Genomic DNA, 11,020 nt, shown 5'->3' with positions numbered 1-11,020 from the left:
AATTCTTAAATTTTATTACATGTAATTATATTAGTATATAATATTAACGATATTTATATAATGTAACATTTGATATATATTTCAATAAGTTATTAATGATATTTGCATGCAACATTTAATATATATTTTATATATAATTATTATTTAACGTAACGAAATTGGGTAATTTAAATGAATTCTGCTCCGAAGAGAATTAAGCTCGATCCTCGATCACGTGATCAATGACGTATGTACTTTTGTATGACGTCTGGAGAATTTATCCCCTCCATCTAGCAGCACTATATCGCGCATGCGCAATTCGTTCTTAACCCTAGCGGCACTGGCCGTTGTGTCAATCAATTGTACTTCGGAAAGCGAGTGCGAAAATATCAAAGATTCTGTCGTTTTTCTTGTCTGTTTATCATGAACAGCGGTATTCACGTGCTTAATCCGAATATGGACACTATCCCTTTAGATTCGACGATCACCATCGAAGACACGGAGTCGGAGACGGATATGGTCGAATTGGATTCGAGTTGCGACACGGACATCGCTTGCCTCGACGGCAATCCCATATACGATCCGAAAAACAACGAGAACTCGTCCCCGATCGACGACATCGATGCAAGTAACGACGAGGTGACAACTCACTCGTCGAGAGATTTACAGTCCGTCTCGTCGAACGACGATGTTCGGCAACCCATTTTTAAGGTTATGTTTCGCGACGAGAGTGTCTCGAGGTACGAAAAACTATTTGTATATTCTATACTTTGTTTACAATGCATGTGCGAGAATCTGTGTTCCATCTAATCTGCGAGGATAATGTATTATTATATGACGCGAAAACACACAAACGGCTTTCTTTTTCCTTTCTTTTCTTTATTTTACATATATATATGAATATAAATTAGGTTTCTATAAATAGAAGTGTGTTCTCTAAATCTTGTGTTTAATATTTTTTTATGTATATTGTGAAAATTGTGCTTCTCTATAGATGAAAATATCTTGGTCATTCTCACACGTACATTACTTAGAATATAAATATTTTTGTTTACATGTATTGACTCCAAATTTTCAATTTAATGCCTAACAATATTATTTGGATAAAATTATTGCATTCAATTACAGTTATAAAATAATCTAAAAGGATAGTTAACTTGTTAGACATTTAGTTTTGGAATACAAAAAATATTTTGAATTTTACAAAATTAATGACATATTATCATTAATATATTACACAAAGGATCCGACAGATAGTGACAAATTGTTGCGAAGCAATTTACACAAAATAATAAAAATGTATTAGATTTAAATATATTTTATATCTTTAAATAATGAAATTCATGAAAAAATTACTTTCTTTTAATGCAATGCTATTGTATTTTTAAAATGTACAATATTTCATACTTGAGTGTACTCAAGACATCAAATTAGTGTTTATTACATTAATATAATACATTATATCTTCTCGACTGCTTGCAAGCCATACAATAGAAAAATGTTCTATTTCTTTTCTTATATTTTAGAATAATAATGTTTTAATATATTTAAATTTTGTAACATTTTCTCTACATATTTGTTACGAGATTGCATGACCATATATAAGATAAACTTTTTTATTTCGTTACCAAGTAATCAAAACCGAGAAATGATATAAATTTTTTTCTTTGAAATATATTGAAATAAAAAAAATTTAGCTTTTTTTATATATTAATGTATCGAGTTTAAGAGCTTATAAGTTGTAAAATAAATAATGTCTATATTTTATAAATAATATTAAACATTTGAATTAAAAAGCACTATAAAATAACTTGTATTAAACTGCTTATGGATTATGAAATTTTATATATTTACAGACAATATCGACAACAAATAAAAGATTTTTTGCACTCTTTAGTGCAATCAAAACCATCCCATAAGCAAGATGTAAATGTATCAAGTTTGATTTTAGAAGTTTGGGATAACAAAGATAGTTCCAAAGATCAAGAATTGTCTATCGATATAGAAGACAATAATGCATTAAATGATAGCACAGAAAACACTCATGTATGTGATTCACTGTTTATGGTTGATAAAAAGCCAACTTTTCTGAATGATTTAGATGTTCCAACATATGGACAAGTATGTCATCTTTCTTTTATATATTTCCATCTTTTAGACACATTACTGATTTTTTTATATGATCATTATACATGTATTGGTATAATTATTAATTATATTGATTATTCTAAGAGGAATATCACAGTACTTATGTACTTATTATGATATATTTATCTAGTTCAAAAATAAATTTTATCTTTTTTTTTGGTTTTATTATCTTTATAATTTAAAAAATATTATTTCATCTTAGAAATATGAGGATATTACTGAAGAATCAGACTCTGTAACAAGAAAAGGTTGCGCGCCAAAATTAAATTGCTTCAATTGTAATGGAAATCATAATTTTCGAGATTGTCCATTGCCTAAAAATCAAAACAATATTAATAAAAATCGTAAAGAATTTATGAAAAATAATTCAGGAGTTCGGTATCATATGAGTGAGGATCAAAGGTTTAGTCATATGATTCCTGGTCAGTTAAGCCACAAACTACGAAAGGCTCTAGGATTGAAAGACAATCAACTACCTAAGCACATATATAGGTATATTAATAATTATGTAATCCATTGGATTTTGGAGAAATTTATATAATACTCCTTCCTACTGTTTTTCAATTGGTGTTCATATTTATTTCTATTGTCAACATTTTAAGAATATATATCATTTTTGTTTTATAACAAGTTAAGTGTGTGTGTACGCGACAATATATACATACACACACACACACACACACACACACATGTATATATGTATGTATGGATGTATGTATGTATATACACACACTCTTTTTCTCTCTATTATTACATAAATGTATTTGCGCGAGTTGAAATACTGAATGAAGAAGGAGAAAGATTTAATTCTCTCAATCTAATGGGCCAATGAGGTTCTTTCTACGTTTCCAAAACGTTTTTTCTTAGAATGAGATTACTTGGCTACCCTCCAGGGTGGCTGGAAGAAGCGCGCTTACAACATTCTGGATTATCATTGTTCAATTCTGATGGAATAGCGGAAGCTGATCCAAATGAAGAAGAGGGAGAAATCATTACAGATGTAGATAGAGATCAATATGATATAAAAAAAATATATGACTTTCCTGGTTTTAATGTGCCATCTCCTCCTGGTACTACTGATGTAAGCGACATGTAGTGATCGCGAATATTACCTAATCAAAATGATCTTATCTCATAAAATCCTAAAGCATTTTTTATTGAAAGATATAAAAACACATTTCGGTCTATTGATTGCAGGATAGCCACAAATATCGGGCACCAAAAATACAACCTATGCATAGTAAGGAAATAATGTTATTATACTTACAAGGTAAAAAAGCCGATGACGGTTATAAGCGAAAAAAATTGAAATTATCTACATCAATAGTTAATGCTTTAGATATGTCTAGTGATATGGACATAGAAGATACGGGAGGAGGTATAATACAATTATCAAAATTTCAAACATATTCATTTTTATTCATTTGTTAATTTTATTCGCTATTTATTATATTAAAATTGAAAATATTATTGAAACTTTTACAGAAAATAATGTGGAAAATGTGCCTGTTAATGGACATTTTATACCACCATTACCAATAGAATCAGTGCAAACGCCACCAGCACCACCACCATCTGAATTATTTCAATCAATAACAGAAGATTCAGACTCACAGTCGCAAGAATTGCCTTCCCTCGATTCTGTGGTATATTTTTAAAAAATTAATACACTTCTGCGATATTTTTCTCATGCATCTCAACTCACAGATTGCATTTCTTTTCAGGATGATATAATCTTGACTGCGAATTCACCGTCCCTATCTGACTTAGAAAGTACAAAAAAAAAATTACTCATAGAACTTGAAGATAATAGTTCACAATCTAATTCTGGTTCCACATCACTTAAAAACGATTTAAACAATACATTTGCTGCATTTTCCAGTATAGCAGTTACGGCTCAATCAAATTGCTCTTCTATTTCTCAAGAATGCTCAAATGCTGATAAAGATTCTATAGGGTCGGGTTCACAATTTCATCTATCACTTAACAATGAATTGAACAGCAAATTAGACATGTCAATTCCCAATGAAACAATGTCTCAATTCAGTTCTACTCCAATTCTATCTTCTAAATTTCTAAATAAAAGTCAAACTTCTGTCAAGTCAGTGCACTTAGGTACACCGATATTACCAAGTGCTTCCCCATATAATAAACTACCGTCATCAGAAAAATTTTCCAAAGATATTTGCGATGTTATCAACTTCGAAAATTTACCTGACGCGACGGGTAAATTTGAACAAATGACAGGAGTCTTGCAAAAAGTAAGAAATACTATGGCAAGATTGCATCAATAAGCATAAACAATTTACACGGAAGGACTGATACATTTAGTAAGTATATGATATTTACAGAAAATAGAATAAGTAATATGTGGGATTATGAATGAAAATACTGAAACGCCATTTAAAAGTTATTCTTTTTTTTTTTAACTCGATAAAAGATACATAGTATTTTATTAAATATTTTTAGGCATTTATATAACATAAATTAAATGTGTTCACATATGCACCAAAGATCTTAAATATGTTCACTTTTCTTTTCTTTCTAATAATAATCTAATAATAATTTCTAATAATTGCAATAAACAAAATTTTTCATTCTTACAAATTCACATCTAAAATGAACTTAATTACTCAAAAAAACTACGACTTAAACTTTATTTTTCTAAAAACATTGAATTTATATATTCCATCTCAAAACTCTATAATAAGCAATTTTAATTTTTTCAATATCTTTGGTGCATAATTTAGACAATTCATTCAATAATCTACATGTAAATATGTGTATATATATATATATATATATATATATATATATATGTATATATAAAACAGTGTATTTTATATATGTGTAAATATAATGTATAATAGTGAAGAAACCAACATATATGCTATATCATTTTCCAAAAGTACAAAAATATATACAAAATTTTCATTATGCAGTTATTGTTGAATCTAATGATAATATTCATTTTATTTTTACAACAATTTGGATTCTTCTCTATATACGAACATTAATCTTAAGTGGATGCAAGTAAAGTTTTACTTGTGCAATATATTTTGTACATACTGGAGAAGATATAAAATATTGATAATCTGTGTGATTGGTAAAACTAATCCATATGTATATATATGTAATGAAAAATATATATTTTAAAATACAATTTTTACAAAGAATTAAAGTTATAAAAATTACATGAATGTATATAAATTGCATCGGCTCAAATTGATAAGTAATAAATTTGAATAAATATAAAATATAACAAGTATTAAGTTTCAATATCATGTTTAATTTTTATTTGCTCAGGACTAATTTTTGTGCAGAGATTAACAATGTATTTAATTCTATAGAAGATATAATATTTATTTGTAATTTTTTCCATAAATATTATCAACTCTCTCTCATTTTTCTTATAAATATAAATATGCTAAAGTATTAGTGCTGACATATAATTTTCTTTTCTATTCGAGAATAATAAATTTAAATTAACTCATAAATATTTTTTTTGCAATTGTATAAATTAATATGCATGAATATTATGAATATATTAATATTATATAAAATAATTAACTACAGGATTTTTTTTATCTGAAATAGAATTATTTTTTTAATAAAGATAAAAATAAACTATACATTAACAATTATATATGAAACAAATTCTTTTATGTATCATTTTGTATTTCATATTTTGTAGGTATCTTTTTACAAAGCATATATGTTAATTACTATTTATGTTGACATAATAGGCACAAATTTTTTCTTGCAATATCGAAAATATAGGGAATGTACAAGATTAAACACATTTTGTTATTAGTATAAAATATTTTATCATATATAAGAAAAATAGTATATAAAATTATGATTTGTATATAATTGTGACTTCTTCAAATTCTTAAATTTTATATTTGTATAAAATATCCAAAGTGTGACAAAATATCTCTATTTTAATAAAAACATATGATATTGAAATATATTATAAAACCATAAAATATGTATACCTATTTTTCCTTACATTGTAGACAAAAAGAAATTGAATTTTTTCAATTTTATTTAATGTCGAAAAAATGAACAATTTGTGTATATATCTTATCACATGTATGTTTCTTATTGTAGGTGCGTTTTAAAAAGTACAAATAGAATATTTCTCTTGACAAAATACAAATTCCCAAATTTTCAATTATTATTTTACTACTATGATTATATTATTTACAGCAAATAATTGCATATTTAATGTGTGAACATATGGGAGATTCTTTACGTTACTTTACTTATACGTTAACTTATTCTTTATAATTTTTAATAAGTTCTGGATATTTTCAAGGTTTCTTACATCGAATAGAAATATCAAACAAGCAATTTTATTAGATGATTATCTCCATTTGCAGGTACTTGATCTTTTCTTCCTTTAATGATTTTAAACTATTGAATTTATAATGTATTCTTATTTTATTGCATACGAGTTTGACAACTTCATTAATTATTGCAACTCGCTGTATTATCCACTAAGTTTGAAAAACTGACATGTCAGAATAAAGAATGCTAAGAGTTTTTATATTAGTAATGTATAATTGTATTAAATTTTTACTGCTATTTGTCAGAAAGTTTTTAAAAATATATTCATATATTAATCCAGGCACATGATAATTATGTATAGCTAGAGAGAAAATTTTAAAAGAGAGAAAATGTTTTACATTGTATAAAATTATCGTGTGTATATATATATATATATATATATATATATATATATATATATATATATATATATATAATATATATATATATATATATATATATATATATATATATATATATATATATATATATATATATATATATATATATATATATATATATATATATATATATATATATATATATATATATATATATATATATATATATATATATATATATATATATATATATATATATATATATATATATATATATATATATATATATATATATATATATATATATATATATATATATATATATATATATATATATATATAATATATATATATATTATATATATATATATATATATATATATATATATATATATATATATATATATATATATATATATATATATATATATATATATATATATATATATATATATATATATATATATATATATATATATATATATATATATATATATATATATACACACACACGATAATTTTATACAATGTAAAACATTTTTCTCTCTTAAAATTTTCTCTATAATAATTTTTATAATTTCTCTTTAAAAATTTTATCTATAATAATTTTATCTATTATATATATAGGGAGTTATATCTCCAGAAATACAGTTGATATATATCTCGCATATATTACAACATCTGTGATGTAATAACGTATTCACCATATCTTCCTCTATTATAGCATAGATCCCATCAATATCATAACATTGTATTTCTTAATTCACCGTCGGTGGTGAAGGTGGATCGCCATGTGAACTCTGCAAATATATATATGTTCGTATGTTCAGATTTTATTAGTAAAGCCACTTGATAACTTACGGGCTCATTGTTGCTCTTGATAACATTCCTATTCGATTGTCGCAAGGATCTCGGTCTAAATGCATATAAGAAAACGACAAAGCCAATAATTAAACAAGTAAAGAGGAAATCTGAAGATTCCTGAACGTTCTGCTGCGGTCCTGGAACTGAAAAGGAAACATTCGTGTTTTTTTATACTATTATTGTAATTTAATATCTTCGTGTAAACTTTGTAATCGATATTTTAAGCTAATTATTTATTTTTAATTTAAAAAAAAAAGTACAAGTAGTTAGTGAGATTAAAATTAACTTAATTTTATTGTAGGGTATTCAATTCAATTTTATTATAGGGTAATATAATTTAACTAGAATATATGTGCGTGTAGCTACAATATATTTATTATAATTAAAGAAATATTTAGCACGCAGTAAATAGAAAGTACATACTTCTCGACACGCTGAAGCATTCGATATCCGAGCAATAATCTTGCGATTGTCGTAACTGAAATAATAATACAATTTAGCGAAACGTGTCGCTTATTTGCAAAATATGCGCAATAAAGTAAATAACTCATTCCGTTTAAACATCTCGCAGATGTCGCGCTTCGCCTCAGTAAATGCAGTAATTATACAAAGAAATTACAATATATCATAAATATACGAAGATTATGTGCAGATACTTGATGATCGATATTTATTTGTTATTAGATAAAAGCTGTATATCAAATATTTCTTTCCACATTTCAACATCTACAAAAATTATTCGTAATTGCGAAATTTGTATTCAAATCTGAACAAAATTTATCTGGTAAAAACTAAAAAGTAAATAAATCTTTTTCTTGCACGAATGTCTCTATAAATCTTTTATGTATTTGATTCATATAATATCGCGCACCAACGATCGATTTACGTAATTGAAATGATTTTATGTAACTACGTGGCGCAACAAAAAAATTTCTGCCAACTAAACAGAAGATATTGCATTGCGTTGAAAATTGCGATGAAATTTCGTCGATTATTTTGTCTGACCTAAACCCAAATGTTTGCATTTGCAAAAACATATACCCCGTCATTGACCGTTATTCGATTTTATCGCGACAACACCTGATCGGAACTCTCGCGTTGTATCTTTCTTGCAACTTACGATAGAAAGTAGATGCTGCATAGATCTGTGATTCCACAAACATTCGCACGGGTCAAATCCTTCGTCGCTCATTGTAGCGTAGTTTCCCCGCAAAATCTGCATATAACAAAAGAGATTGCCATTTTAAAAATATTAATTATAAATGTATCAACGTGCTTCTTTTTGTCGAAAACTGTTTTGTTAGGCCCCAATACATTTCTTGTCATCGACAATCTGCAAATTTACAATTGTAATTTCTAATTTTATATCTATTGTCCGATTATTTTTCGATTAGTTTCGTAAATACTACAGTGATGAAACTGAATCTTATTAAAATAAATTTTAGAAGAAATCTTTGCTCACTCTTCGAAATTCAATGATGATTATATTTGATGGAATTATTTACGAAATAATAGGAGGTTTTAGCGAATTAAATTTACAAATATATTAAACAAATGACAAGCAACAATCTTATATTATTTATATTTCAGTAAGATTTATTTATCTAGATACTTATATATAATATGTTGAATTATATATCAAATGTTGAAATATTATGACAGCGAGAGTTTGAATTTTCACAATGACAAAACGTACTTTATTTTATACGCTTACAGATTAAAGTAAAATTGAAACAATTCTCATAGTTTCTAGAGCATCTCGCATCATGCGAGTAATTATTCACGGCATTGACAATAAACGCGAGGAAAGGAAAATGGGCTACTTAACTTTCTTATTTTTAATGACACACATGGATATGGTTTTAAAATATCTTACAAAACGATATAAGTGTTGCAAATGATATGTAGATTATCAATGCAACTACCAAGGACATCGATTAAAAGTACCATTTATTGCTCATATATAGTATGATATATATTTTTTATGAAATATTTCGTGAGCTTTATCATCTTTAATAACATAAATATAGTAATATATATTTTATTACTTTTGAATTTTTTGTATGTTAATATATATTTTTTCTCTCGATCGAAAAATATATTTATTTGTTTGGTAAAACAATGTTATGTTTTTTTTGTGGAAGATAAGAGTGTAATGATTTTTATACAAATCTGCCACAATACATTTGTTTTCTCTGTTGTTTTGCGATTGTTGGAAATTAAACTATATATTTCTTTCTCTTTCTCTCATTTAAAATATATAATTATATTTGTTACAATATAAACTATATATATATATATATATATATATAAAATCTTACATGATTTATATTTTATATAATTATTGTGTGTTAAAATTGAAAAAGTTTATAAATATGAAAATTCGCTTTTTTTTTATTCAGATAAAAATTTAAATATATCAAATTATAAATTCTAAGAAAATTGTAAATACCAATATTTATAATGTCGATAATAACACTAATACATAGTATATTAGAATTATAATGAAAAAAATAACGCTCAATAACATGAATTTCCGATTTCGCCGAACATCAATTGAGGATTATTAAGATCATTATTGGGAGCACAGAGGCTTAGTTAGTAACTAGTGTGGCTCAATCGAAGCCTATTAAAGTAGTATTAAAGTAGTACACTATGCAAAAATATAAAGCGCTTTATAACCGCATGAGAACCGTTTGAGATGATAGCAACAATATTCTCGCGTGATTCGACCGATTAATTTATCAACATTTTCTCCGCACATATATATATATATATATTGTCATCTGTCATAATTGCATTATATAGACGAGTTGAGGAATCGCGTTGTCGTATCGAAATTATCCGCACGAACAATTTCATTCGTACGGCTTTTTTTTCACCGCACGTGTACAATTTTCGCATTAAAGCGCGACGATTTCTAAACGAAAAACAAATTTTATCCGTATGGCGACACAAGGCGCGTCGTGTTCGAGATGATAATAGCTATGATACATTCTAAGCTCTAAGATCATAACGGTCGGGAATGACAAAGAAAACGACAGGCTTGACATTCGATCGTAATTTGTCAATTGTCGATGATACAACATCGCGTAGGAAACAAAAAAAGACATATAATTGACTACGATTCTAAGAGCAGAAGAAAAGTGTCATCGAGGATCGAGACGAAATACTTACCGTAACAGAAACGTAACGGACGAAAAAGCAAATTAGGACTACGTGACGCGAAACAGCTGTGAACACTGTAGGACGCAAGTCTTCAGTCGTGTTATGTATTGAGGCATGATTGAGGTGCGTTCACAAATATGCAGTCGTAGTCGCGCGGGATTGGCAGACGCGATCGACCAATCGCCGCT

The 11,020-nt window shown here is 26.5% G+C and overlaps 2 protein-coding genes across 2 annotated transcripts; one reads left to right on the top strand and one right to left on the bottom strand.

Moving 5' to 3' along the window:
* The first annotated feature begins 294 nt into the window (after positions 1-294).
* On the top strand, positions 295-5,395 carry LOC145971432 (zinc finger CCHC domain-containing protein 8 homolog). The gene is made up of 7 exons (XM_083099060.1): positions 295-719; positions 1,836-2,100; positions 2,330-2,619; positions 2,995-3,208; positions 3,325-3,505; positions 3,613-3,773; positions 3,852-5,395. The coding sequence occupies exons 1-7, from the start codon at positions 403-405 to the stop codon at positions 4,419-4,421; spliced, it is 1,998 nt and encodes a 665-aa protein (XP_082955186.1). The 5' UTR covers positions 295-402; the 3' UTR covers positions 4,422-5,395.
* A 1,917-nt stretch (positions 5,396-7,312) lies between these two features.
* LOC145972066 (small integral membrane protein 14) lies at positions 7,313-10,967 on the bottom strand. The gene is made up of 5 exons (XM_083100285.1): positions 10,842-10,967; positions 8,785-8,880; positions 8,088-8,142; positions 7,662-7,807; positions 7,313-7,600 (listed from the first exon to the last, which is right to left on the bottom strand). Exons 2-5 carry the CDS (start codon positions 8,854-8,856, stop codon positions 7,559-7,561), a joined length of 315 nt encoding a protein of 104 aa, XP_082956411.1. The 5' UTR covers positions 8,857-8,880; positions 10,842-10,967; the 3' UTR covers positions 7,313-7,558.
* Positions 10,968-11,020: the final 53 nt, after the last annotated feature.

Source organism: Camponotus vicinus, unplaced genomic scaffold (assembly GCF_025532165.1).
Source record: "Camponotus vicinus isolate PSW18456_S1 unplaced genomic scaffold, iyCamVici1.0 SCAF_5, whole genome shotgun sequence".
In the NCBI taxonomy this organism is placed as follows: domain Eukaryota; kingdom Metazoa; phylum Arthropoda; class Insecta; order Hymenoptera; family Formicidae; genus Camponotus; species Camponotus vicinus.
Note: the sequence above shows the minus strand (reverse complement) of the source record. Positions and strands in the feature narration are given on the sequence as shown.

Bases quoted from the DNA above. Each gene is read 5' to 3' on its own strand.
- LOC145972066 (XM_083100285.1), bottom strand. From the start codon at position 8,856: ATGAGCGACGAAGGATTTGACCCGTGCGAATGTTTGTGGAATCACAGA. The intron at 8,143-8,784 runs GTAAGTTGCAAG...TTATTATTTCAG, and splicing joins TGCAGCATCTACTTTCTATC to TTACGACAATCGCAAGATTA. The intron at 7,808-8,087 runs GTATGTACTTTC...TTTCCTTTTCAG, and splicing joins ATGCTTCAGCGTGTCGAGAA to TTCCAGGACCGCAGCAGAAC.
- LOC145971432 (XM_083099060.1), top strand. From the start codon at position 403: ATGAACAGCGGTATTCACGTGCTTAATCCGAATATGGACACTATCCCT. The intron at 720-1,835 runs GTACGAAAAACT...ATATATTTACAG, and splicing joins CGCGACGAGAGTGTCTCGAG to ACAATATCGACAACAAATAA. The intron at 2,620-2,994 runs GTATATTAATAA...GTTTTTTCTTAG, and splicing joins CTACCTAAGCACATATATAG to AATGAGATTACTTGGCTACC.